The sequence below is a fragment of the Grus americana genome, chromosome 16 (genome assembly GCF_028858705.1).
Source record: "Grus americana isolate bGruAme1 chromosome 16, bGruAme1.mat, whole genome shotgun sequence".
NCBI classification, from domain to species: Eukaryota; Metazoa; Chordata; class Aves; order Gruiformes; family Gruidae; genus Grus; species Grus americana.
The window spans coordinates 9,000,368-9,027,241 of record NC_072867.1 but is presented as its reverse complement, the minus strand read 5'-3'; the positions used below and the strand labels follow the sequence as shown (position 1 = coordinate 9,027,241).

The 26,874-nt window shown below is 39.4% G+C and overlaps 2 protein-coding genes and 1 non-coding gene across 6 annotated transcripts in view; all 3 read right to left on the bottom strand.

Annotated features, from left to right (window-relative positions):
- The window catches only part of ZDHHC8 (zinc finger DHHC-type palmitoyltransferase 8), a 127,838-nt gene extending 112,776 nt beyond the window's left edge, over positions 1–15,062 (bottom strand). For 2 of the 3 annotated variants that reach the window (XR_008579507.1, XM_054844311.1), the window contains exon 1: positions 6,490–7,505. Coding sequence is in view for 1 of the 3 variants with exons in the window: in XM_054844311.1 (XP_054700286.1) it covers positions 6,490–6,593 (104 nt within the window). In the remaining 2 variants the exon portion in view is untranslated. Of the gene's footprint in view, positions 1–6,489; positions 7,506–11,294; positions 11,412–12,070; positions 12,167–14,408 lie in introns of those variants that run through there. The other variant, XM_054844312.1, reaches the window with a different exon arrangement.
- Positions 15,063–15,202: 140 nt separating this feature from the next.
- Positions 15,203–26,561, bottom strand: RANBP1 (RAN binding protein 1). Of its 2 annotated transcripts, none has more exons than XM_054844314.1 (6): positions 26,424–26,561; positions 24,220–24,356; positions 22,206–22,363; positions 20,068–20,196; positions 18,047–18,112; positions 15,203–17,061 (listed from the first exon to the last, which is right to left on the bottom strand). In XM_054844314.1, the coding sequence occupies exons 1-6, from the start codon at positions 26,436–26,438 to the stop codon at positions 16,937–16,939; spliced, it is 630 nt and encodes a 209-aa protein (XP_054700289.1). In that variant the 5' UTR covers positions 26,439–26,561; the 3' UTR covers positions 15,203–16,936. The 2 variants fall into 2 exon arrangements, with proteins under 2 accessions (XP_054700289.1, XP_054700290.1); XM_054844315.1 differs by lacking the exon at positions 26,424–26,561 and adding an exon at positions 25,582–25,665.
- LOC129214005 (small nucleolar RNA SNORA77) lies at positions 17,827–17,959 on the bottom strand. Its single transcript, XR_008579600.1, has one exon. It is a non-coding gene; the product is annotated as a small nucleolar RNA SNORA77 (small nucleolar RNA).
- Positions 26,562–26,874: the final 313 nt, after the last annotated feature.

Here is a 26,874-nt window from a genome sequence, read left to right as displayed (position 1 = left end):
GGCCCACCCTAATCTAATTGAGACACTCTCTCATTCCTATTTCCATACATCCTTAATCTCTGCTCATTAGGAAAAACAGAAAGGAGGTTGCTACTCGCATAAATCACACACTGACTACAGCTGTGGATGGCCCATGTACAGGAATAACTTTCATTGCATTAGCTCTTCTGCCTTTCAAACTAGATCTACAGTGAGCATTGAAATGCCACTGTGATGGCTGCATGCATATAGCTGTGATCCCACAGCTGAAGATGTCTAGCTATTTACTGCCATCAACGAAGATTATTCTCCTTTTCCTTCTCCCAAACTAGAGGAAGAAAAAATATTCCTGGGTTGTTTTTTTTTTTCCTAAATAAATGAATTTTAATAGCTTTCAGAAGTTTTCTGTATTGCCAACTTGGAAGCAAAGGTGATAGAATCAACTAGTTAAAAGCTGTAAAACTGAGCTCTCTTCATGTGTTAAAAAAAAAAAAATGACGACTTTTCACACTTCAGCTGAATGGATTTTCCTGTTGAGATTACCTGTCTTTTTATCTTGCATGACAAGTTTGTCTAGATTCTCTTTACAAAAATTATACACCAAGATGAAATTGCCACAGCTTAAAAGGACATTTCTTTGTCATATCAAGAATAAACATTTTTCAGAAGCGGACAGACGTGACAACTGAGATGCCTCCGGTCAACCTGGCAAGCCTTACCTATTCTGGATTGCAACTAGATTGGACAGGGAAAACCTGCCATTAAAGATGCATTTAAGGTGGAAAATGTTAAGGTATCTCAGGAGGCTAAATTTGAAATCAGTGTTTGTGAAATCAGTTTTGAAATTCACCTGATTAAACTGAGGCATACTTTTTTGCACACCCTTTTTCCTCTATATAGTGTCATCTGCATGGCTGTCAGTGAATGAATACTTTGTGAAGCTGCTCCCTATCAGTTCCAGCAATTTCTTGATTTGGCATGTGGGAAGAAATAAAATAAATCAGAAATACATTAATACTCCAGGTAGTAAAGTATGGTTTGGAAATAAAGTTCAAGAAGGGGTGATATGTTCTTTTTCACAATTAGCATTACCAAGATCAAATGAATCCCTAGAATGGCCAGAAACAGACAAGGAAGATGAGCTTTGTGTTGCAAAGACTTCAAAGTTACAAGGATATCTGGTGTGACCATTCAGTTAGTGTGAGGGAGAAGTGGATGAGCAGAGCAGTAGTGTTTCCACATGCTTTCATACACACCGCGGTAAACCTTGAACTTCTGACATAAGTCACAAGCAACAACCACCAGAGCTACACCCAAATCCACAAGCAGCCTTCAGCAGGTTACTAAGCAGAGGCCAAACTGTAAGAGTCACACTCCGAGGCAGAATTTATGCCATCTAGCAGCATCTCAAGGTTAAACAATCTGAGCTATGATCTTTATTTCCTTTTTTGTGCATCTACTTATCAGCATCCAGTTCTATTTCCTCTAGACTGGTATAACATCCACCTGCATTACAGATGAAGCTACATAACATCTGCAGTATACATTTTAAATTGCATTTTATCATTTGTTCTAACTGAAATCAGAACACTAAACTGGCAGAAGTGAACATTTGAACATCTGGAACCGGAGTTCACTGAAGTCCTTAAAATACTTTAGGTAACAAAACCATCTTTGGATACAAATCAAACTCGCTAAAGCAAAGATAATCTTCTAATAGCATGAACTTTGCTAGTGACTGAACAACCCCAAGTCAAAAAAGCAGATGATGCTTTCTCCTCTTTTCATCTATGAGCACATACAACTCATGGGAGGATAAGATAGTTCAAGAATTTCAGGTATACATATAATTATACTGCCATTAACTACCATCCAGAATGGTTACTACATTTTTGAACTTTAAGATGCTATTACATATTTATTTTTGAGATATTTCAGTGTAGGATCATATCATTAGGGGGGGTGCTTATGATTTAAGAAGTGCATTTATCATAAGTGTATTGGAATTAATAGCTAACCAGTATGTTTAAGCCATTGTAGAAATGCTGAGTCTTTCTAGTTCATAAAATACAGTACCATGACAGACAAGGAGGGGAAGGAGGGGGCGGGGAATAAAAAGAATTTTTTTCAAACATTCACAAATGAAGCTGAGCTTTCCTTCTTGCTAAGGTAAACCTACTGGCTACTGCTATTGAGTACAGTCTACCAGCCATTCTTCCCGATACTCCTTCTACCATCTGAATAGCAAAGGTACAGGCTATTTCTCTATTTTCTTTCCATCTCTACTGTGACTTCAACTTCAGTTGCTCTTTTACACCAATTTATCACTCTTTGGTTGTTTCCTGAGGGTTATTGATATTAAATTCCCCTGTGTCACAGACTGCATTAGAGTGCCAATTGCGTATGTCTGTGGCGTATACCTGTGATTGTCTCCCATTATGACGTCTAAGAACAAAGTTGAAGTCTCATTTTCAGTATTGACTGAATGAGTTTTCACCTTACTTGTGCTTTCAATTCACCCAGAAAATTACCCATTTTATTATCCCATTTAAGGGAACAATATACAGCAGCATTTCTACCATTATATCAAAGAAACAGTGGCACCTGGACCTTTGTTATGAATTATGTGTTTCTGCTGTACTTCAAAGATGCTCAAGTGACTGCATGCTACAGAAAACACAGTCTGAAAATGTGTATTTTATCAGAAATTTCTAGTCTACGCTATTCAGAGAGAGAATGAAGAGCTTTTTTTCTCCTTACTAAAATGAGACACAGTTTTTCCTTAAAGCCTTATGGTTTTAGTTTGCTGTGGATACAGGCATTGCAGCTGCTAAACTCAGAGGTTCTCAGCACTAAAAACTACAGTAAGTAGCACAATTGAAATGGGTGAAGGGAACTATTAGCTCCAGAATAATAGTTCATTGGGTGACGTTATGCTTTTCAGCATTATGCTTACTGGCAATTAAGCTGCATTCTCTACTAATATGGAAGTTATGCAACGTAAAATAACATGGGAAGTTCACAAGACCCAGGTTCTTTGTATGAACTGAATGAACACACTAAGGTTTACATCATAGCAGTCGGTGGTCCAAGGCGTAAGAGCCCAGACTTCACTGAAATAGGTTAAATTGTTATTTCTAACAAAAAGACTTATGAGAAATATGAAGAAAAACTGTTTTGGTAGAAATAAGTTCAGGTCTGCTACAACTGAATCACTCTGGATTCTTGTAATGTTAAGAAGAATTGGTTCTTCCTTCATTCTGCCATATATTTGTTAATATAAGTAAATTAACCTAATTGTTATATATAATATTATTGATACATTCCTTCGTAATGCATAGAGTTAATGCTTGTTTACTCTCCTACTGTGACAAATTAGACCACCTACTCATATGCTTCTATTTATTATTAAAGGAACACACACGGAGAGCTAAAAGCCTGCGATAATACAACTGCAATATTTAGTTGCCTTTCCAGACAATAACCTTGATAGCTAAATAGTTTAGTTCCCCCTCATAAAACCAGAAGGAATAAAACAGTGATACAGTGAATCCTGAATAGTTAGCTGAGGAAAAAGAATAAAGCAGAATCTGTCATAGAATTTTCCCAAATTTAAGTGTAAGAGTACCAGTGATCAACACCACCATGAACTAATAGCGGATACTGTGTATTTCAAACACTCATTATGTGCTGCTGTTTAGCAAAGTTGCATGGACAAAAGCTAAAGATAAAAACTACATTGCTAAATAGCTAACCCTGGCCTTCAAGTTCAAAGAGCTTTTCATGGAGCAGAAGACACTCATAACATGCGGCTTGAGCCCACAAACATGTCTAGGGAGAAAGTCAAGTCAGAACCTCTTCATACATGTTACTCAGAAATGGTTGCAGTGCTCCCAAAAGACTTTTTTCTTATTTAGTAAGTGATTAAAAAAAAGTTATTATTCAATTTTCCACATATATTAGCCTATATATAACACATATATTAACCTCCATTATTCAGTTCCACCATACTGAAGCTGCTCAAGTCTCCCACTGAGCTGATCTGCACCCAAAATTTAATATCTGAGTCCCATCCATTATGTTTCATGTATTTATGCATGTATTAAGTTCACTAACAGACACAGCAGCCTTACAACTTAATGACACAAATAATGAATTAATAAAAACACATTTAAATCTTCATCTGGAAGTTCTTGTGCTATGACAAGCAAGCATGGATTGTATCAATAACACTGCTTAGAACATTTTTGGGCCAGGGCCTCAACTGTTGCATATCAGAGACCTACCTATCATCAAAAGATTCGTGCAAATCAACACCCCTGAAAACATAGGCCTATCTCAGTCTTGAACAACTTATCACAACACAAAGATCTTCAGGACACAAAACACTGCCTATGGAAAAAGAAGAAAAATGGAGATGCTCAGGAAAGGGGGAAAAAACCCCACCACCATACAAAAGACACTACTCATGCATGCTACTTGCTTTGATTCCAAGACAAAGATAGATTCTACTAAAACTGCTCAGGATAAAAAACAACAGCAATTCCATACAAATTTATCTGAGTATTTTTGAATGGACAGGACTTCAGATACTGCCTGACAACAGTTGCTCAATTATGTGTTACTTTTATTACACACAAGACTTGGCAGCAGCAGAGAACGTATGTCTGGGACAGTCCTCAAAAAATTTACTAACACTTCAAGATGCACAGGCCAAGTTACAATATGGAGAGCTCCTAAAAATACTTCATTTTGCATGTAATTATTCACTGATAACAGAGGGAGCAGAATTAAGTTTGAGATTCGGTAACAGACTACAGCCAATTGCTTCTTCTGTACAGTAACAAATTCTAAAACGAACATCTCAGTTGATGTCCTGCTGCCAAAAGGATGTTTCAACAACAACTGTGTTACCAGGAAAGTCTTACATCACTAAGCAATTTGTAGCTCTACATTGGAAGTATCATGTGAAAACAAACATACAGCTTCCAAAACAACCTTAGCATACATCCATTTCTCAGGATGCAGGATAAATAAATGCCAGCATTAAGACTCCTTTTTTTGACTATGAAACATTTAAAAAATATTCACAACACCAGTGTCAACCAAGTTCATCACAGAAGCCAACCTCTGTCTTGTATTTGCCCGTAAGCGCCAAACTATAATTAGGTGCCCATATGATGAATGATAGGCTTATAGTTGTACCAGTTCTTGGGGCTTGTACCAGCTCTTGAAACAGTGTAATATCCTGAAAGGATTTACCAGTGCTTCATATCAAATGCATTAAAAACAAGCAACAAGAAATCAAGTCACAGTAAGTCAAAAGCGTAACTCAGTGTCAAAACCTGTTCCAATTTAAGAAACTGTTAGACGAAACAACACTTGCATTTTATTCTGAAATCCTACATGAAGATTACCATACCAGTAATGAGCATTTTGAAACATCGAGAATCATCACAGCCAAACCAAGAAGGATAAAGATGTAGACACATACTCCCACTGTTACACAGCCTTCTGCTTCTAACAGCTTCACTGAGCTCAGTTAAAAATTAGCAATAGCGAAACAAGGAAGAGTTTCAAAATAAGTGAAACAATAAATCTTAATATCCAATAGCAATCCTTCCACCTTCCCAAAAAGCAGCTTAGTCAAAGCTCATTTCTGAGCACAGTTTTGTAGCATCGCTCTCAAAATACCAACAACGCCTCTGCAGGGAAGCTGCCGTTACCCCAGCATAGGAAGGGTTAGTGATCTACATAACTCAAGTTTATATAAAGGGAGAGGAAACAAAAAGCTAAAGCACTACGCTGCTCACATATTAATATAACTACAGGAGATCTGCAAGCTGACCGCCAGAGCTAAATTTTGCATTTAAGGGAGAGGGGAATGAGAAAAGAGGAAACAGGGAGGAAAAAAAAAGTTTCCCCCTCCTTCCTTCAAGCAAATCTAAATCTGTTCATTAGATCCTCAGGCTTTTAGCGACAGTTACATAAAAATACGTGGAATCCGTAATGCTTAGAATAGGATTCCTTCCACTTCAAAAGGCTCTGCTGGAGAAACCCTGAAACACACGGGAGATTCAGGGAGGCCAGCTCTCCCTCCTGAAGCAGAGGAGGCTCTGGCCAGATCCAACACAGGCTGGATTCACGCCTGTCGGCACCAGGGCGGCTGTGGCTGGAGATACATTTCTCTCCCATACACCAGCCCTGCTTGCACAAACGAGGGAGAGTGGGGCTGCGGTTAATTGGCATCTTTGATGTACACGGCCGGCAGCTGCAGGAGTCTGATAGGGTTTATGTGCCATGAAATGGTGGATCTGACTGTCAGACACATTTCACGATACGGAGAGATAATAAGCCTCTGCAAACCAAAGCCGGGAAGGGATAGCAGGAGGCAGGCAGGGAGCAGGACCAGCAACGGCAGGGCCTGGGGGAGCTGTCAAGCCCAGCCACCTCCCCCCGCCGGGCCGGGCGGCCCCAGCCCGGGCCCCCCTCCGCCAGAGCGGTACTTACGTGAAAACAAAAAATAAAGTAGTCGAACCCACTAACAAGGCAGCTGCTGTGGAGACAGGGATGTATTTAGTAGGTTTAAACCTCTTTCCAGTGCTGCTGGGCATCCTGTAGTTTACACATCACTATGTAAATCCAACCCGAGAGGAGGGAGCCGGGAGGATGCGGGGACCCTCCGGCGTGGGGAGAGCGGGACCCGGGCGGCAGGGAGGGACGGGAGAGGGACGGGGAGCAGCTGACCTCCAGCACAGGAAATCCCACCCACACCGCCCAGCCCACTCGGCTGATGTCAACCAGCCCCTTAAGGTAGCGCTGCGGGGAGACAGGGGCGCGCAGCCAGCGCGGCGACCCGCGGAGCAGCGGCCGGCAGGGCCGGGCGGGCAGCGCCGGCTCCTGGGGGCGGCCTGAGCCACCGCCGCTCGGGGCGCAGCTGGGATCGTCCCTCCCGCACCGGGGACCGATCCACCGCGGCAACCCTTGCAGACAGGGTGGATCCAATTCTCTCCCTCTTACGAGAAAAAAAAAGCCAAAAAAAAAAGCAGGAGGAAAAAAAAAAAAAAAGCTCTTTATTGAGCTCTACAAGGCTCTTTGTGGGACATTAAAGCGATTTTACCATTTCACTCGACAACAGCGTGCTAGAGGTTGGTTGGTTGCAAAATACCTCGGTTCTACAAGCCGCTGCCCTGCTGCGGCACCCCGCTGAGCTCTGCCTGAAGGAGAGGGTCCTTTCAGGAGAAGCGTACTGCAGGATCAGGGCCTGCAGTAAATTCAGAACTAGTCAAGCTAGACAGAAATTGTGCATTGCTAGCTCAGTGAATAAACCCCTACATTTTAGTCAGCTAAACCTAGATTCACAGTATTAAGAGAACTGCTGCACTCCACCAAATTTAACCGAGATGAATACATGAGTGCAAACATGACTGAAATTGCACTATATTCTTTTAAAATCTATCCGTTTGCACCAGGAGGCAGAAATCAGAGGTAATTTAAGGTAACATCTGCAAGTTCACCAAATGAGCTTTCTGAAGAGCAGTGTGTGAATGGCCCCTCTGTTCACATTCAGGGGGCACCACCCAGAAGCTCTCAGCCTGAAGTAAATCCTCTGATGGGAGGAACAGTTCAAGGCCACTCAGCGGTTTAGAAATCAAGACTCAGATCTGTAGCTTGCTCCCTCACTCCTGCTCTCTTCCCTCAGCTAATCCCCCATTTGCAGCTGCCGACACACAGATAAAGTAAGCACTGCATAAGACAAAAAAAGCCATGTTTGCAGCTTCTGTTGGGTGTTCCTAAAAGTAAACTTGCCCTAGAAGGCATATACTCTGAAAAAACATTATCAGTCCCCATTTTAAGAGGACTAGGTGAGCTCCATAGTCCTAGAGGTATTAGGAACAGAACAAGTACAAGCCAACAAAAAAAAGCAAGTAAGGGTTCTCAGCTTCGCAGTTTCCAACAAAATTGTGAGCATCAGCTTTAACATAAGCAAATCCCACAGGTTCCAGCCTGAAGGCATATGGTTATATGAAGTCTCAGCTTTTGCCAACAACTGCCCCCCTCAAAAAAAAAAGTATTCTCTAAGAACAACTTTAAGAATGTCAGGTTTTATCCAAAAGGGACTAAAGCCAGAAGGCAACTTAAAATGAACTCCAGACTTAGTTTATTTGAGGAAAGGGAGGGACATCACCTACTTAAGTTATTTTTGAATGCTTGGGGGACATTGAATGTTTCCTATGCTTCACTACTCCTTGTCATGCCAGCTTATTGAAATAAATGATTCTTAAAATCTTGTAACTAATCAAAAGGTCAACAACTTTACAAAGAACCAAACTCTGCATACTAATTGGAAAGCCTTCAGGCGCACCTACACTAGCATATTAAGTTGGATCAAAAGTGTCCTTTGGAAGCAAATTTCTTGATCACCATTGCTTACCACAGTTGGATGCATATTGCTGAGTGGTCTCAAAGTATGTAACTGGATTCCTTTTCAACAAAACTAAGCTGGAAGATACATTTCAAGGCAACATCTAATACACTCAGGTCATGAGCTAGCTTAGCACCACTTGCATGTTATAGGCTTATCACTTTCATCAGTTCAAGCCCTTTCCTCCTCCCCGCTCAAGCAGCATTCTTGGTGAAGCATTTCAGCTGCAAACAGAACCCTGATTATTTTTCCACTGATATTTTTAAACTGGAAAATGTTACCATAAAGCAGCATTATAGACCACTTATGAAGTTTAGTTAGCATCTTGTAATGGACAGTAAGAGCTTTACTCAAATGAATTTCTTAGGGCTTGAAAAGTAGTAAAGAAGTTATCTCCCCAGTGACAGTCAGATCTGCATTTTTAGCATGGACATGCAAGTTTCCTTTCTAGGTGAGCAACAGAAGCATCCTGTCAAGTTTCTAGCTGGAGTTAGGGAGCAATAAGCACAAGTTCATTTTAAGATACATATTTGGAGGTTAGTGATTTACTTAAATTTCATTCTTTTTAAGGACAAAGCCTTTCTGGGACAGTAACATTCCTTGATATGAACATGGGAGTTATTCTTAAGGAAACTATTTCTACTCTGTTCTCTAAACCTCACTACTTTCAATTGTATGTTCCTGTAAGGATTCTCACCTCTCTAGAAAGTCTGGTTCTCAAAGGCAGCTTTGCAAGTGAGGAGGATTCAGTGCTCCTGCTCCTTCCATCCTTTAGAATGGTTTTCCCTTTCTCAACTACACACTAATGCTTCTTCTCCCTGAACAGCCCTCTTTAGAAGGCCAATCTTTCAAGCCACTCCTGTTCTGTTGCTCAGCAGCAAACAACTTTTTTTTTTTAAAATCTCCCAGTCATACAACACTCTTATAGAAAGAGGGACACTAAAGATAACAGTGCAAGTATGTGCTACCAGGGCACAAAGAACTGTAGCTTTCAAATCAACAAAAAAAAGGTACATCTCTAAACCTCAACTAATCTTAAAGATCACTGTGCAAACCTGGGCTGCGCTGCACAGTCATCCTGTGGATCAAGACATTTTCGCTGTGCAACAGTGCAGTCATGCAGAACCAGCATTTCCATGTTACAAGGCTACAGTGCTATACAGAATTGTGTTTTGAGATTTTTTTTTTCTGCTGCACACTGCAGATAACCTATGAAAAAGCAGTAAATTTCTGTAATTTGGTCTCCAACAATTCCCACAGTTCACCTCATTTCCTTCCCACTAGCGTTGCAGTTCTTGAAAATGGTCTATTTTCAAGACAGCATAAAGCACTGCTGAACAACATTCAATCTCACTATTAAAGGGCAAGTGTATTTAAAGCTATGAGATGACTTTACCATTCAAACAGTAAGGACGTCTGAGGAAGACTTGACTGAAGCTGAATAGGCATGTCTCTGAGTCACTCTCCTGGAACACCTTTATTTCAAGGACTGTAGTTTCTGGATTCACACTACCTGATCAGCGTGCCAGAAGATTTTGGCAGCACTGAGGTAAACAGCAATGGCAGCATGAGTTAGAAAGAGATTTAATGACTACCCAAGGAACTAATACAGCTACAAAGAACAATCTAAAAATAATCTGGCAGAATATGGCTAGTAATTGCATGTCTTTTTGCAAGATTTTTACTCTGAGTTTTTACCCCAAAAGAGAAAGGGCCAACCACAGCAGCTGTGCAAGAGCCACATGCCAGGGTACCATTCTCAGAGCTGCTAAGATGAAACTCGTGACAGAGCAAGCATCAAGAAATCTTGATTGCCATGCAATTTTCATATCAAATCACGGCACTAATGTTAGCTAGAAATCTTAGCTACATGGTTAAGAAAATTATTTTGCACAGTTGGAAGTACAGAAAATCCCTGGAATCTTTTATCAGTCACTAGGCAATTTAACTCCTAGTTCATATTAACTGTTGTCATTAAACAATGACTAAAATAAGTAATTCTACATTTGTTAATGGAATTGCTTACTACAAGAAATGCATTTGCCAGTCCACATAGTACTGGTGACTTGTGAACTGTTCAGGGTCACTAGCAGGACCCTGAAGGATCAGCAATTAGGTGTTTAGTAAAAGCTGTTTTCCCCTCAAACTTGCAGTGCTCAGTACAGAGGACATCTGCATCATCGTGTCCAGCATGGTTCTAGCCTCGCTTGGACTTTCCGTTAGCCAGTTCCAGATACAAGCCAGGCCTATTAAGCTACCCATTAGGATTTTAATATGACAATTTTTGTTTAGTTGTTCATTTGTTACTAGATATATCAAAAAATTATTGCCTAATAATGACTTTTCAGTAGGCTAAACAGATATCCCACATAATTTTCTAGATTCTGCCAATAGATATTTTCCATGGAATAGCATTTGCGTCGAACAGTACTCACATCGCCTGTATCACTGCAGTGATGGGGCATGTCAAGTTGCATTTATTATGACATTTTGATTACTTTATTTACAGACCATCCCCACAAGGAACTACTTACATTAGAACAATGAGGGCCTCTGAACAGTTTTGAAGATTCACCAACTATCCTGTTTAAAACCATTAATAAAGTGTAATTCTCCTCCACTGGGATGGAGTATCACTCTAAATGATGCTGCTGAAACTCAGAAAGCCAACAGTGGGTGATGTACCAGCAAACAAATTAAAATATTAAAACTGATAAGCGCTATTTATATGAAGCAATGTAAACTTTGATTGTACCAAGTAGAATGGTCTTGAGAAATATCCTCTAAAGAATGCAAAATATCCAGTCATTTTAATGTCCAACCCATCTTTGTTGATGTTTACATAGCTATAATTGCTTTTACAGAAAAAAAGCATTAGAAAACTACATACTTCAGCTACTTGAAGTGAAGACAGCCAGCACAACACGAATAGGCAAGAACTTCTGACACCATTGGCTTCTCTGCTAACTCGTAAGTAAATTGCACATCTTGATACAACAGTTAGTATCTGCAATACAGTGAATCAGCTGATATAAGTTTGTAGAGTCAAGACTGATAACAACAAGCTGGACTTCTCCAGCTTGAGTTGAAAATAAGTTTAAGACTCTAAGTTCATGAAATACTTCCAGTAGTTAGACACCTTCCACAAAATAAAGTTTGCTGTACGTAACATGTAATCCAGAATTGTGCTAGCATCTGGTTTGTACTTAAAACATTTGTCATTATATTGGTTAAAAGCATAGCAGGCAAACTATACCCCACAAACCCTAGCTTCACCATTCATACTTTAAAAAAGTATTTCTACAAATGTAATTTATTTATGGATAATGTAGACTGCATTTTCACTAGGAGACTGTAGCAAACTAGTTACACAAACAAGTCTTTCAAAAATGAACAGGTCTTGAGTCAATGGTTAATGTCTAATGTGACCCAAGTGGACAAAGATATTCCATACTTAAATTTCCATATTGGAAAAATGCACCAATAGTCATAAATCTGATGAATAGCTGTATATACTAATAACTATTAATCTCAAATATATTTTTGCACCTGTGACTGTCAGTTTTCACAACTTGAAGAATTATTTCCTTATTATATAATTGCACAAGCTGCTTACTTGAGAGAGCACTTCTTTTCACATGAACTACAGTCTGAGAAATCACTTACATGTACAATCCACTCTACAGCTGATTACATCAAACTTTTCTTCATCAAGCAAAATAATCCTGATGTGTTGCAGCTAGTTTTCATTATCTCCTGACTCTGAAAATGATATGTTGTCAGAGATTTAATTAAGGTTCGTGAAAGACTGGTAGTTTCTCTTATTTCTATTTCAAAGAGTAATTCCATCTAAATGTAACTAGGAAGACCTTTAAAATAAATCCTAAATAAATCATAAAAAGCAAAATTTTTTAAAAAAATCTTTTATACACACCTCACTTGACTAAACTAGTGCAAGTTTACACATAGACAAGACCGTAGCAATTTAAGAGCACTTTGAAATTAGTTTGGCTAAACAAAATTAAGACACTAGCTTGCCATAGACACCTCAGAAAATACAGCTTGCTAGAAACAAGGTGGACCATCCTGAACAGACAGGTGTATTGGGAGCAGAAGGGCATAAATGAGGACAGCTACAGAGACTTAGTTGGAGAGACGTTTGAGTTCTTTAAATAACCACACCATTGTTTAAGTGCTCAGTGTTGAAAGCCAATGGCAATCTGTACAGGAAATAAATTTTTAAAAAGGCAGTTTATAATGTTATCACCCCCACAATCTCCATTTCTACACAAATAGTTGTAATTCAATATTAATAAGGTATCAAGTTGAATTTTCTGAACTCTGAATCAGTCTCTTCTTTAGAGAAAAGTTTCTAGTAACATTAAACTTTTCCATTAAGTCATTCAAGGGAATGCATTGAGAGATGAAGCAGCACGAAGCATAGCATTTCTGTTGTGGGAAGTCAGAATTCAGCATGACTCGTCATTAGCCATAAAGCACAGCATCCACCTTCTGGACCTGACAGACTGGGAAATCCATACTCCTAACTGGTACAAGCAGTCTGGGTTGCAGGTACTCCTTCACAAGCAGGGAAGTACTGCTCAGGCTGCAGATGCTTACTGAACCAAGTACCTCCCCAGACTTCTACACAAAATACCAAGTGAGAAAAGAGATGGTATACCTCAAACCTCTCTCCTCCTCCTGTTCTGCACAGCCCTATCACAGTTCTTTCCACGATGAAGGTATACATACAAATTAATCCCTCATTTTTCAGTTAAATCCTTCTAATTTTTAAACAAGTTCCAAGACCTTTTAGTAACGAAATGGAAAAAACTATTCAGACTCATGGTTTTGCCCTTTACATACAGGTATTTCTTGAGCATGTTGCATCAAAACTAAAGATTCACAACATTCGCATGTCTGCAGTGTTGAGAAGAATTTTAATTTTCTGAGTTTTGGTATCACAGAGAACTTGTGTTTGATACAAGCTACCTTATTACACAGGGAAAATATAATCATTTACAGTGTTAAAACACAGCAAATTGGGGTGTTTGCAACTTGTGAATGAGACATTTAGTATCACTAATACAAGCTTATTCCCAGAGAAAAAAAAACACCCCTATTAGTGTAGTCTTCAAAATACTTAACACAGATTTAGAAAGAACTATTTTGAATTAATTTTTATAATAAAAAACCCCTTAAGTCTATTTTTTTAAGACCTTAACTACCTGTGAAGAAAATACTATTTTGATGCTCATCAAAATTTAACCATTTCTAATTTAAATTCATCATTCAGGTGTCCTCAGACACTTATCCATCCAATTCTATGTACACAAAGCTATTAGTACCAACAAAGGCTGGGGTATTAAGCCTGGCTATATAGCATCTTTCTGCACTCGAAGCAAGCACAATTTGTACAAATTGCAGACTTCAGCACCTGACAATGCTTTACTAATCCTACTGTAGTTTCCATTTTTACTGAAAATGGATTAAAACCTCCTTAAAAACATCACTTGTACCTGCTGTAAGATTCAGCTGTATTCTCAGTAACACTGTTATTGAAGTTAGAAGTGCTTAAAAAGACTTTCTTCTCTAGCCAGCTGCATTAACAAAACTATATTCCCCATTATTTTAGTTTACATTTAAACATGCTAGGAGTTACTTTGCCTCACTGGGAGTAAAAAGGAAAGTAACTACTATTCAACTGCAGGTGTTAAAATAGCCTAGAATCCAATTTGTCTCTCAGATTCTAGAGACCAATTAAGTCTCAACACACCCCTATAAAGTGCAGAAATTAAAGATTAAGTCAATTTCTGTACTGTGTCTGAACAATGAATTAGAAGTTTCTGCATGATCTCTTTTTACTATGAAACAATACCTTCAAACGAGTTCAGACATTTAAATCACACTGAAGTTAGTGCCATTTCAGAAACACATATAAGGCAACTTACATATTTTAGTAGTTGCCCAAATTCAGGAAGAAACTTTTGTACTATGAGCCTACCTTTTTGTCAAAGGGCTATTTCAATTTTTGAGCAAAGTTATTTTAAGATTCTCTATTGCTGGACAAGACAGGTCAGGTTCCATCATCTCAGTAACCCTGTTAACAGTGAGGCTGGTGGGAAAGCAGGAATACCTGGTAACCTGAGCAGGGAGGACAAGATACATCAGCTAGAACTCTAGAATACTCAGTATACAGGAAGTTACAAAAACATTGCAAGGACATCTCTTGGTAGTCTATGTTACATATAGGAAAGTTTATCGTTAGAATGACTTACACAAAAAAAGCCTTATTTCACTGAGATCAATTTTAAAAATACTTACTGCTTTTTAATTTGTACAACAGCACACCTATGGTTTCTAAAGTGACCAGAACATTGACTAACCATCCTGTAGTTTAGAAGACTAAGACATTCTTCAGCCAAATGCTATCCAGGGAAATCATTTTACTTAGTGGTCCCTCATAACTTGACTCAAATTGCAGACTTGCATTAAGGATGGTTGTAATCCACGAACTAGAAACATGAATCAGTTAACCTGATCAGGAATGGAAATGTCTTGAAATTATTTAAGCATGCAAGAATAAGTAAAGAGAGGAAGAAGAGAGGGTAATAAAATTAAGCAGGAGTCATCAATATCCAAGATTAAGACAAATTAAGTCATTCAAGTGTTTCCTCCCCTCTTCTGTGCTATGTTGACAGTGAAATCAAACTCACCCATTTTGCTGCTTTCATCACTTTGCCCCTGCAGGCTAAAAATGCATTCCCAGTAAGAGTTCTTTAAATAAAAAGCAAATCCTTTAAATGAAAATTTAGATTTATTTTGAAAATTTTAAATGTCATTTCTATCAATTTAGACACACTGTTTGACATTATCAGATCAGAGAATGTACAGTGACTCACGGATAAAGATTTGTCTTTTACATTCAAATGTTAAGTACTTCAGAATAACTTTGCCTTGTTATTTCCAAACCAGAAACACTAAAGAGCATTTTATTTTGCCTTTCAACCATCTTTGTTAATTAACAGACTTTTGATATCTGCTGTACTTGAAGGGAAACATGCACACCAAAGGAATTTATTTGAATGAAGTGAGTACCTTAATTACAGTTCCAGATTTAAGATTAGTTCATTGCAGCATCAAAAGGCAGCACTAAGTAGAAAGACAAAATTTTTTTTAAAAAAAAGTTTTCTCCTCAAGTAGACTGCAGAGCCTTACCTACTTGGAAAGCCTCTTTATGGAGATGATAAGGTCTTGCTATCCAATGTTAACGTCATACAGTCTTAAAGTTTAGCTATTTTGGAAATGGTAGTACTGAACTCCATTGCTATCCTAACACTATCCTTGTATTAGTGGTTAACAACGGAATTCAATTAATCAGACTTAAAAATCATGTTGATTTTATTGCTTACTATAGTTTATTTTCCTACTTTCTAGCACTATCTTGAAACCAGATAAACAGAAAACATTTGCAGGGAAGATATTTGATCAATTTGTCCACTGTGGCAAAGAAAGTGCCCCTCAAGCATGTACAAGACAATTAACTGTTCCAAAGTGAACATCAGACCACCTCTCTCCCAGAAGAGACAGCCTCCCACCACACATCTTAAAAGTTCAGAACCCCTCCAATTTGTAAAAACAACGCAAGCTCCAAAGCCTTGGAAAAAAGCTTATAAATTTTAGAGTACAACTTTTATGATACGCTGACATGGGTAATCTCATAGTAAGGTACTCAAACAGTTAAAATTCCTTTGTATACACCTTAGTAGAAGAGGCTGCTACTGCCTTCAGTCAGCAAGTAGCACGTCATGGAAGATCTGAGACCACAGAACAGCTTTGTGCTAAAGTCAAGCATTTGTAATATTAACATATGGGGGGGCACAGATTTTGTTTTCTAAGAGGAAAATACTTTTGAAGTCTCACATAATACATTTTCTCCCCCACCTTTATTTTCACTGTGTGATGGAACATCATTACTAGTGTGCCAGGTACGCTCTATCGCCTGATTCCAGAAGTCTGCCACATTTCAAGAATCACAGGCACGTTCCCTGCTCAGGAACACACAGCAGAAAGAGTGTGAAAGGTCTGTTAGACTACAGTTTTAGAAGCCATATAAGAAACATGTATGCAATCTTAATCTTCCCTGTTGGTAAAGTCTGTTAACCTAGTTAATCCACAGGTATGATGATATGTATCTCAACACCCAATGAAACAAGTGTATTCATAAGCCTTTAAAGTATATAGAAAACTCAGTTCTGTCCTCTGATGCTGTTTTCAAGTTTGTTTTATTCACTCTTTTGGATGACTATAAATAAGTGTTTCCACTATGGAAAAGAAAGTTAGCACAGTACATTTTCATGACTGGGGAATGGATTTTCTGAAGACATCTTCAAAAGGGCAAAAGCTTAGAAAAAAACCTGAACATTGAATTCAGTTCCTTATAAAGTCCCTTGTAAAAATTAAAAATAAAAAAAAAGAAAAAGAAAGAAAGAAAGAAAAAAGTAAAGAAAAAACTGCAAGGCCCAGGATGATTTATTGCTTTTCTTCAGTTTTTTCCTTGGTCTCTTTCTTCTCAGATTCTTTGCTCTCTTCCTTTACAGAAAGCTCTTCTAGTTTTTCAGCAACTTTATCAGCACTATCATTTTTGTCTGTGCCTGCTAAGAGATTGATTAGGAAAAAAGTTACATACATGCAGTAATGGATTTTCCTGTTACAGGGGAAAGACTAGAGAAGTGGAGGGGGGGTGGGGAGAGACGGCTAGTATTTAGAATAAGAACAAAAGAAAATCTCCACTGAGCACTGGAGTGATTCATGCCATTTAATTGCCTCTCATAATTACCCCTGACATCAGAATTCAAGAAATACCACTTGCCTATTTTAATCACGAAATGAGGGCATAACCATAGTGACTGAGAAACATGTAACATTTGGTCAGTTTTGCTGCTACCAGTAACAGATTCCATACAGTGTCCAGTCAAGTAAATGGCTCAAGTCCCTAGCTTCTTGCTTGTCTTACCCAAAAAAAAACCAGAAGTCAAGTTCCCCAGTTTCAAACTGGAAAACAGGAAGTTCTTAAGACTGAAAAATTCCAGTCTAAATATCCTGAAGAGTGATGACTGCAGACCACTAGTAATCTGTACTTTAGAAAGATGGAAGTGTTTGTTTTACATGGCGAGATACCTTGTCATGTACGCAATTCTACGAGGCAGTGCATTAATCTATTAAATAGAGACCTGTGAAGAAATGCTACAACTTCACACAAGTTAACAACTATAAAAATTAAGTATTCTACTTGCATAATTATATATTTGTGGAATTGGGGAATAGGAACTGGAAGGAGGAAATATCACTGTGGTTGCAGTGTTCACAGTCCATTCATGTGCTATAAACCAGAAATGCTTCTTTCGTAGCCTTCCCAAAAAAGCAATGTTCCAACAGCAATTGTAACAGCCTTCTACAAGAAAGAAGGCAATTGTCACTCCTGTGAACTATTACTCTTGCAGACAGAAAAAGCACCTGAACTGAAGACTGCAGTTCAGTACAGAGTGAGTCTGCTAAAACACAAAGATACCCCAGGGATCCATAACCACTCAAGCAGCTAGAAAAAGTGGCATGGTACTACACTTAGACTTTTAACCTTACCTTTCTTTGCTCTCTTGTCTACTTCATTCCTGCATTCTTCAAACTTTGCCTTGAATTTCTGTGCATCTGTTTCAGTAAAGATAAAACATTTTTTCATTAGTTTTACCTTCTTGCAACATTGAATACTTCCAGTCTTGAGGAAAGATACTCAGGAAGTTTTGTGTAAACATAACTTGTAGGCACTTCAAAGTAATCTAGTTTAAAAATCACACAAGATGCTATGCAAAATTCTTGAATCAAATCTTTGTGCAGAAGCAGTTTATTTTCTTTAGCAAGTCTATTAAAGCAGCTTATTTTGCAAAATATTTAAAACGTAATGCCAGAAGGAGCTGTTTTGTACTTACTGCACCTCCCAGCTGTCCCTAGCCTACAGGAATAAGAATGTGTTGTCAGAGACAGCTAATACAACTATCTGCGTGCAAAAGACTGAAGAGTAGCTTTGAACTACTATTCTTGCCAGCTACATTATGCCCTAAAAGACATCCACATCTTACTATAACTTAGGGTTCTTAGCATCAAGAATGGAAGGTAAACCTGTTTCATTAGTACAGCACTCAGATTCAATACCCAAAGGCCTGGACTCAAGCTATTCCTGACTACAATAGCTAAGGAAGCATAACCTTCATTGTGTTTTGCTCTAAGCCACCACTTGATTTAACAGTCATTCCAAGCAGTTGATCAAATTACGATAATGCTTCTACACAAGTAATACAAGCAACAAGACACAAAAGCTGATCTAACACCAGAACTATAAAGAAGGTAATTTGGTATGCCAACTTGGTCTGACTGACCACATGAGGTCACTGTTGCCCCACAGGAATTCAGAAGCCACTGTGAAACTAGTCCAGAAAGTATTTGTATTGATTCCTTTTCAAGCATCTCAAAAAGGAAAGATAATTGAAAGGCATACTTATGTCCGTTCACCTGTCATCCGCTTAGTCAGTACTGCAAAGGGTAAACAGGCAAAGAGGACTACTCCCTCAAGACAAAACACTCAATAAGCTGAACAACCTCTACTATAAAGAGGGAAAGACTTCTCAAAGATTAGCAAATAGTTACCAAAACCCTTTAATTTCATACTTGATTAAGAAAGAAGCAAGCACCAAGCAGGCAGATCAGAAAGATTTATTTGGCTAAATGATACGATGTTGAAGAAAAGGAAGCAAGATGTACATATTAAGTGCCTCCCAAATCTAGGCAAATCCATCTAGTTTTAAAATATACAGCCACTTTATTAGCCATCTAGCATGTAGGAAGAAGAGGCGGCTAACACACTAAACTTGTGTGGCAAATGGTAAAGCAGAAAACGCAACAACATTTTTCCTCTTTCATTTTGCTTCTTTTTTTCAAAAAACCCCGCACAGCTTTGATTCAGTCCTAAGAGTTGGGAAAGCTACACTCATTCAGCCCTACTAGCTGCTCCACATGTAATTACAGATCTACTTTGTGTTGTGGTAGCCAACGTAGTCACTCCAGAAAAACCCACCAACTAGTACAATAGCTGGACTTGACTAGCACTTTTCCCCAAGTGTTTCATTTAGTCAAAACAATGAAGATACTACATACTTCATTAAAAATAAAACCCAGATGTTCTGCTAATACAGATAGACCAGAAATCTCAGGTCAGTATTTTCTTGCTTCTAATGCAAAAATGTAATCTTAGCTACAACTGAGCACCTGAGAAAAATTAAAGCAAGCTGCATGTATTAATCTCTACCTCATAGTATTACTGCTTTTAGTTTTATTCTAATTGGCATTGCACTTGCATGAAATGGCTTAAGTTAAAAAAAGTGCCTAGGGCAGAAAGCTCTCTAAATATTACTGGAGACCTAATTATTACACTGTTTGTCAAAACATACAGTGAAGTGATTAACTGACTTCACTCAGTTAAAGCAGTAATTAGCTAACACTACCATGCAGTGGTAAGATACAGCCTATCTACAACAGTGGTTTACAGTAGCATTTAGACATGTAGTGTAACATAACAGTATACAGTGTAAGTTCAGTGCTAATCCACTCACTCTCTGCATTTAAAAATCGGATTGCCAGAAGTTCAGGCTTGGGGCTTTCATCTGCAAAGTCAGCATGCGTGTTCCAGACCCATGCCCTGTCGCTCCCAGCATTAGGCTTCAGCTCCATTAAGGGTGTGACTGAAAAGAAAGCATTAAAAGATGTACACACACAATAGTAAATGTTTTCCACACCAGCCTCCATAAATCTTATTGACAACTGACTGTGATGATTACATAAAGCCCTTTACACAGAATTTCTTTTGGATAAATAGAAGACAATGGTGCCCATATATATTTTTCCTTATGTTCTCAAATAAAATGATGCAAGACCATTGCTGTATAAAAGAATGCTAGATTCCCCATTGTTAAGAAACAGAGTTTGATTCAATTCTTGTTTAAAACAGATGACTGTGATACTAAAAGACATGCAGTCACTAAGCACAATTCTGAAGAACAGTCAAATGGTTTAGGAGGAAAAGGCATCTAGACAAACAGCATTCATTCTTCTTTTGCACACTGAAAATACTACACGCTATAGAAAACTGGTTTTTAAAAAGCATTATTCCTACAATTAATCATCAAGTCAGGTTTATTTCTCTCCCATCAGTTTAAAGCTCTACTACAAGGTATTATAGAATTCTGCAGTGCAGCAAGATACATACAGCATATTTTCAATCTATTTGTTACTTCCCAGTAAATGGAGCCCTTTCCCTCCAAGATACTATAATCACGTCACCTGACTGAATGGAGAAGCTAAAATGTTACTTCTCACACTACTCTAAGACTTTTTACATTACACACATGCAAAATTTAAGCAGGGCTTTTTTTTTTCTCCCTGACCTCTGAGTCCTTTGTTTAGTTCAGGAGAAATCTGAAAAGTCTACTCACTTTCCTGCATTTTTTAAATTTAGAGATCAAATTACATTTTGTTTCATTTAATGTTCTGCAAAAATGAAGAGTGTCCTTTTGTCTGCCTGTGAGTCAGCATAAATTCAATAAAGAAATCCATACTGAAAGCAGTCTTTATAGCAAAAAATTTTGATACAACCACTATAAATTTATCAATTCTGTTATGCATATATGCAACATTTATTTTCCTAAACAAAAGGTTTATTCTTATCGGTTGGTGACTACACTGCTTTCACATTTGCCATTTCATTTACTACACAGGAACACCTGTTTCCTCTGAATAGCGTGACTTTCTGAAGAGATCTACCCAAACAAAACAAGCATTATTGCTTCTGACTTCAGATTTGCATTAAGCTACTTCAAACACATTATTTCAAGTTATCTAAATGTAGTTTAACTCCACAGAGTACTATATACTGTTCATATAAAATCCTGAGTATTACCAAAGCAAGCAAGGAACAAAGCATTACCAAATCAGTCTACTTCTTGCTAGCTATATTGACTTTCAAGTCTTGTCTTGCTCTTTTATGTTTATTTTTATTCAGTGTATAAAAGGAACAAACCTCTCCTGCTCCATCAGCTCTCAATACACATTCTTTTTGAACGGGTTAGCTGAATATACCACATTCATTTCAGTTTCTCTCACAAGCAGAGAAAGGCAGCCACAGATTAGTTTAGTACCTCAGTATCTGTTTTCTGATGGTTAAGCAATTGCTTCTAACAATTCAGACATTTAGCCTAAAGTACTAAATTATTACATGATTGCTTATTCCTCATTCTTTTATGAAAACAAGCCAGTATAAATTTATTTCTTATACTAAACACTATTAAGGCCTATGCTTTCTACATTGTTAATCATTACAATTTAGCTGGGACAAACAGACATTATGTGATTGCTCTGGAGGGGGTGTTTAAAGTGTCTTTAGAACACTATCAGAGTCTGAAGGAAAAAAAAAACACAACTTTAAGTCTTAGCCTTGCAGACAATCACCAAAACCAACTACAGCTTCTTTCCCTTAACAAAAGTAAGCATTCATGTTTTTGATGCTTGTGGCCTTGTGTGCAGAACAAGAGACAACTATATTTACAGTCTAATATAAATCTGATGCGTGTTTAAAGACACACAGCAATTTTCTAGCTGCTACTAAAAAGCCACTGATCTCTTAAGCTACAATGTACAATTCTACAAGCTTATCTTTTAAAAACAAAAATAAGAGCTATAGCAATATATAACATACTATAATGGTTTGCACAGATTTTTAGGGTTTTATCCCTCCTCATGAGGAGGCGAATTGTTCCCTTCTCCTTGTGTTTCAGCAGTTTTACATCACCAGTTCCTCGTTCTTTCCATTCTGGAAGGTCATTCTCAGATGCAAATCGGAATAGTTTTGCTCGCCTTAAAGAAGAGAGAATTTAAGAAGTAAGCCTGCATGTAGAAACATTTATCAAAAGAGCACACCCAACTAAACAGTACAGTTGTTTTTTTTAAAAGCCACACACAAGAAAAAACAATTCCTTTTGCAAGGTTCCCTGTTCTACTGCAGCATACAAATTTAGAAACTGACATGATAAATTCAAATTTAATAACAAACTGTTAGGAATTATGTAATAGCTACACTAAAATTCAACAGGTTCTGGACACACTTTTGGGGGATGATAAACACATTTAGTGTAGGCAACCTTTCAAATTAATTAACCTAATTAACAGGTTTTGCCATAGCTAGAGTTGTTGTGTTCATTTTTATGTATACATTTTTTATATATATATAAAATGAATACAACTGCTACATCTAACCCACAGTATTTATTAATTCAAGAAATTGAGCAGCTTGAGGCTATGTAAAGACTCTTGTATAATTCCAAGCCCAATGTTTGACCAACTGTTAACAAAGTGCCTCACCCTCTAGAGTCACTCACTTCCTTTTAACTGCAAAACCCTAGCTGTTGCTATTCTTAAGTCAGGAATAAAGGAAGCTCAGTGCTGCACTGCAGTGCAACGTACCTGCTTCAAACATCACTGCTTAATCTTCCAAGATGCCAGTGTGCCAAGAGAGAAACAGGAGTAGTTTGGGACATTAGTCAAAACTAACCCAAGAGAAAATCTGAGCTCTGCTAGTGAGGAGTTTAACACACTGCTATAGGAAAGGAAGCACCTGTTCACTACAGAATATATATAAAAATATACTTTCCTATGGAAGAGTAAGGCATAGGGACTTGTAGTAAGCTGGGTCCTTCAAGAGAAAGTGTCAGATGTTGGAGCAAGCTACTCTAATACATGCTCTGACGCAGATGAACTACTTTGTTCCAAACCAAGTCCTTCCTTCCAAGTCTAGCTGGCATTCAGTAGGTGATTCCCCCAAGTTTAGCTATCAGAACAACCAGCATTAAAAAAAAAAAATTATTTCTTTCCTCCTTCACCCCTTTGTAGGCATAAAAATGAACCTACAGAGCACTGAAACTTACACAATTATTCCCCCTCTCCTTTTTCAGTAAAAAATGTCTTCTTTCCATCACACGTGCAGAGAGGCCTAATGGTCAGAGATCTCACCATGCTACTTGTCAGCCGACCATCGCTTTAGTTTTTACCACAATCTGTATAAGGAGAACTCAACTCTCTCTTCAAGATGGGCACTACCCTTCTGTGATAAAAGGGTTTTTTAAGCCTATGTAAAGCAAACGCATCATGGATCAAATTCAAAGCACTTTTTACACCTTTAGCCTACATGTTTCTTCAGGCAGATCATACATCTTAAGCAAGCTATCCTGATTTGACAATAAGCCAAACCTAAGGATAAAACTATGTTTAAGACAACAGATAGGTAATGCCCCAATATCATACTGCATCTATTGCTTTTATTGTTTCCGTATATTAAACATCACCCTTTACAACTGGGGATGCAGAGCAGCAATGCTATGTAAGTTGTTTTACCTGTTTTATAGTATATGCTTGTTTTATACTGTGATCACACAATTTAAAACCTCTAATTATTATCCAAGTTAATGTTTTCTTTTAGGCTAAACAACACTAAAGCCAGATTCATAATATCAGGTCCTTTCTATTGTTCCAGACTTCAGTTTCTTGGACCATTATTATCAATCATCCACCCACTCAACCTCTGCCACCACAGTAAATACCAACCAACTTAGATTACCACTTCATACAGAGATTCCTAACAAGTTATCTAGTTTTTTATAAACACATTCAAGTTTTAGCCTAATAAACATGTAGATAATATACAGAGATATTCTTACATCTTGAAGAGTTCTTCCTCATCCTCTTCCAGAGTTTTTATTTCTTGCTCAGGAAGGGAAACTATGGGCTCAAACTGAGGATCATGGTTAGAATCATCTGCATTTTCAGTAGAAGTATCATGCTCCTCATGTGTTTCCTGGAGAGAGGAAAAAAAACACCCCACACCACAAAATTTGCTATGTACTTAAAATCTGAAGTACTCATTCCTGTGTTTGAAATTAAAACATTTATGACTGTTTAGCAATTAGACTGTAGTAACTGAAATACCCTGTAACAATAAAGAAAATTTATTATAGCTGAAAACACATGGCTTTAAAGCCAACATACAGTTATACTAAGGAAAAAAAAAAAAAGGTGTCCTTGCAGTGCTAGATGTTTTAGTCCTACCACTCTTATTAATTGTGCAGAAGGTTGGCCTTGGAGCAATAGCTCTTGATTATAGAAAAATAATTTCTTCAAACATTTTTCCTATATAATGTATTTTATGGTACTATAGCACTACTATTTCTTAGTAGCTAATGACCTATCATTAATGGATAAAAAAAAAAAAAACCACAACACCAAAGCAACCACCTACCCCAGCTTAAGGGGGACATTACAAACAGAAGTTCATTATTCTAGTCTTATATATGAGAATTGCCCACAACCAAAAGTATTTTTGAAGCACAGCTGCAACACTCACAAAATAATTTCAGGTTTTTTGCTTTAAAGCTCTTTGGGGAACTGTAGGTTACAGGAAAATGGCCAAAATAGCACTTTCTATTTAGTTATTCAGGAATTTGCTGTATCACTCATTAAACTTAAGAACTGTTTTTAGTATGTGACTAGTAAGCAAGTGATAAACATTTCTAATACTTCATACATATGCACTGCTAAAAAGCATTCAGTAGAGAAGCCTAGAAGGGAGATTCCTCTGCAAGTTTAATGAGGCCACAAACAGCTATCTTGGGTCAAGGGAACTAATTTGGGGGGGGGGGGGGGGGGTTGGTTGTTGTTTGAATAAGAGAGAAAGGAAAAACAGTCTATACATAAAAGACACAAGTCTTATTTTCACTTTACAGATGAAAGAGTCCACTCTAACAGACTCTATTTAGTATATCCTTTACAGATCAGGTACACACCACATAGGCATAAAACAACTGAAATGAAGTAATCTCTTCTTACTAAATAATTAAAAAAAGGGGGGGGCAAGGGGGAGTAAGGTAAGAAATCTTGCAAAATAAACTCTGGTTATGTCAACAACATCACACCAGCCATCATTAGTTTTATGCTCCCAGTGTTCCAGTATGCAAGAAAAAAAGCAAGAAAGACATTTAGTCACATCTGTTTTCAAGAAACAGGAAGAGAAATACTGGCCAAACTTTTATATATTGTCTCCTGCAGTAGTAAGTAGCACATCCCGTATCGTAATTCATCATCCGCTCTGCGTCTGACCAATTAATTACAGGAGCCGTAAGAAACGCATAATTCATAGTTGCCACATGTGAGGAAAAGCAGATCCCGTTATCACGGTAAGATCCCGCCCTGCCGCGATATAAAGCACGCGGGGCTACTCCTTTCGCCAGGCCGTGGCACGAAGGGTGTCAGCCGGGCGGGGGGAGGGGCGGAAGAGAGGAAGGAGAAGAAAGGAGGGAAACGGGGGAAGGGATCGCTCAAAAGCGCCCGAGTCGCAGACGAAGCCGCGGCGCCTACGAGAGGCTCGGGCTTCCTCACGCTGGGGAAGGGACGCCGCGGGCGCAGGCCGGGCCGGGCGGGCGCGGACCGCCTCGGCCTCCCACGCTCGGCTGCGCCAAGGGACGGGCCCCGGGAGACGCACGTGCCCGAGCCGCCAGGAACGGCCGCGCACCCCCAGCGCAGCCCCGCCGCGCGGAGCCAGGCGGGGACGAGGCGGCGCTGCCTCCCCCTGTCCTCCGACAAGGCCCAGAGCCCGTCCTTCCCAGCCCCGGGCCTTGCTTGACCTCGGCGTCCCCGCCCGCCTAAGCCCTTCGGCTCCTATAGCCGCCTCTCGTCCCGCACCCCACAGGCGCTGAGGCCCTCTCCCCCCGGCCCTCCGCCTCAGCCGGGCCCCACCTGTTTCCGTTACTCCCCCCCCCCACCGCGGCCCGCGCTGCTGCCTCTTTCCCCCCCCCCCCCCCTCGCCTCCCCCCTCAGCCCCAGGCCTTCCCGGCGCCTCGGCCCGCAGGAGCGCGCCCGCTCCCCTCACCTTAGTGTCCGCCATGGGGCCGGGCTCGCTCCGCTCGCCGTTGCCGCCTGGCCACCGAGCTTCCTGCCGCGCGCCCCCGCCCCTCCCGCCTTTACCTCATTCCCGCAGCCCGCGCCGCTGCTGCCGCAAGGCTCGATGGGAAACACCCACTTTCCCTCAGCCCTGCGCTCCCGCCCCGCCCCCGGCGCGCCGCGGCTGGCGGGGACCCGGCGCAGAAACAGCACCCGCCGCACCGGTACCGGTCTGCGGCGCCGATCCCCGTCTCGCGGCGCTGATCCCTGCCCCGGGCGCCTCCCGCTCCCGGCGAAGCTTTTTTTTTTTTTTTTTTTCCTTTCTGTTGCGCTGTTCCCGAGGCGCTTCCCATCAGCCCTCGCGGCATGGCGGGGGCCACTCCGCGTCCCGACCCAAGATGGCGGCTACGTGCGTGACGGAGAGGGGCAATATTTTAGTC

Bases quoted from the DNA above. Each gene is read 5' to 3' on its own strand.
- RANBP1 (XM_054844315.1), bottom strand. From the start codon at position 25,638: ATGATGAATTACGATACGGGATGTGCTACTTACTACTGCAGGAGACAA. The intron at 24,357-25,581 runs GTTTGGCCAGTA...TCCTCTCTCCAG, and splicing joins GCAGGAGACAATATATAAAA to GAAACACATGAGGAGCATGA. The intron at 18,113-20,067 runs GTGAGTGGATTA...TTACTGAAACAG, and splicing joins CCGATTTTTAAATGCAGAGA to ATGCACAGAAATTCAAGGCA.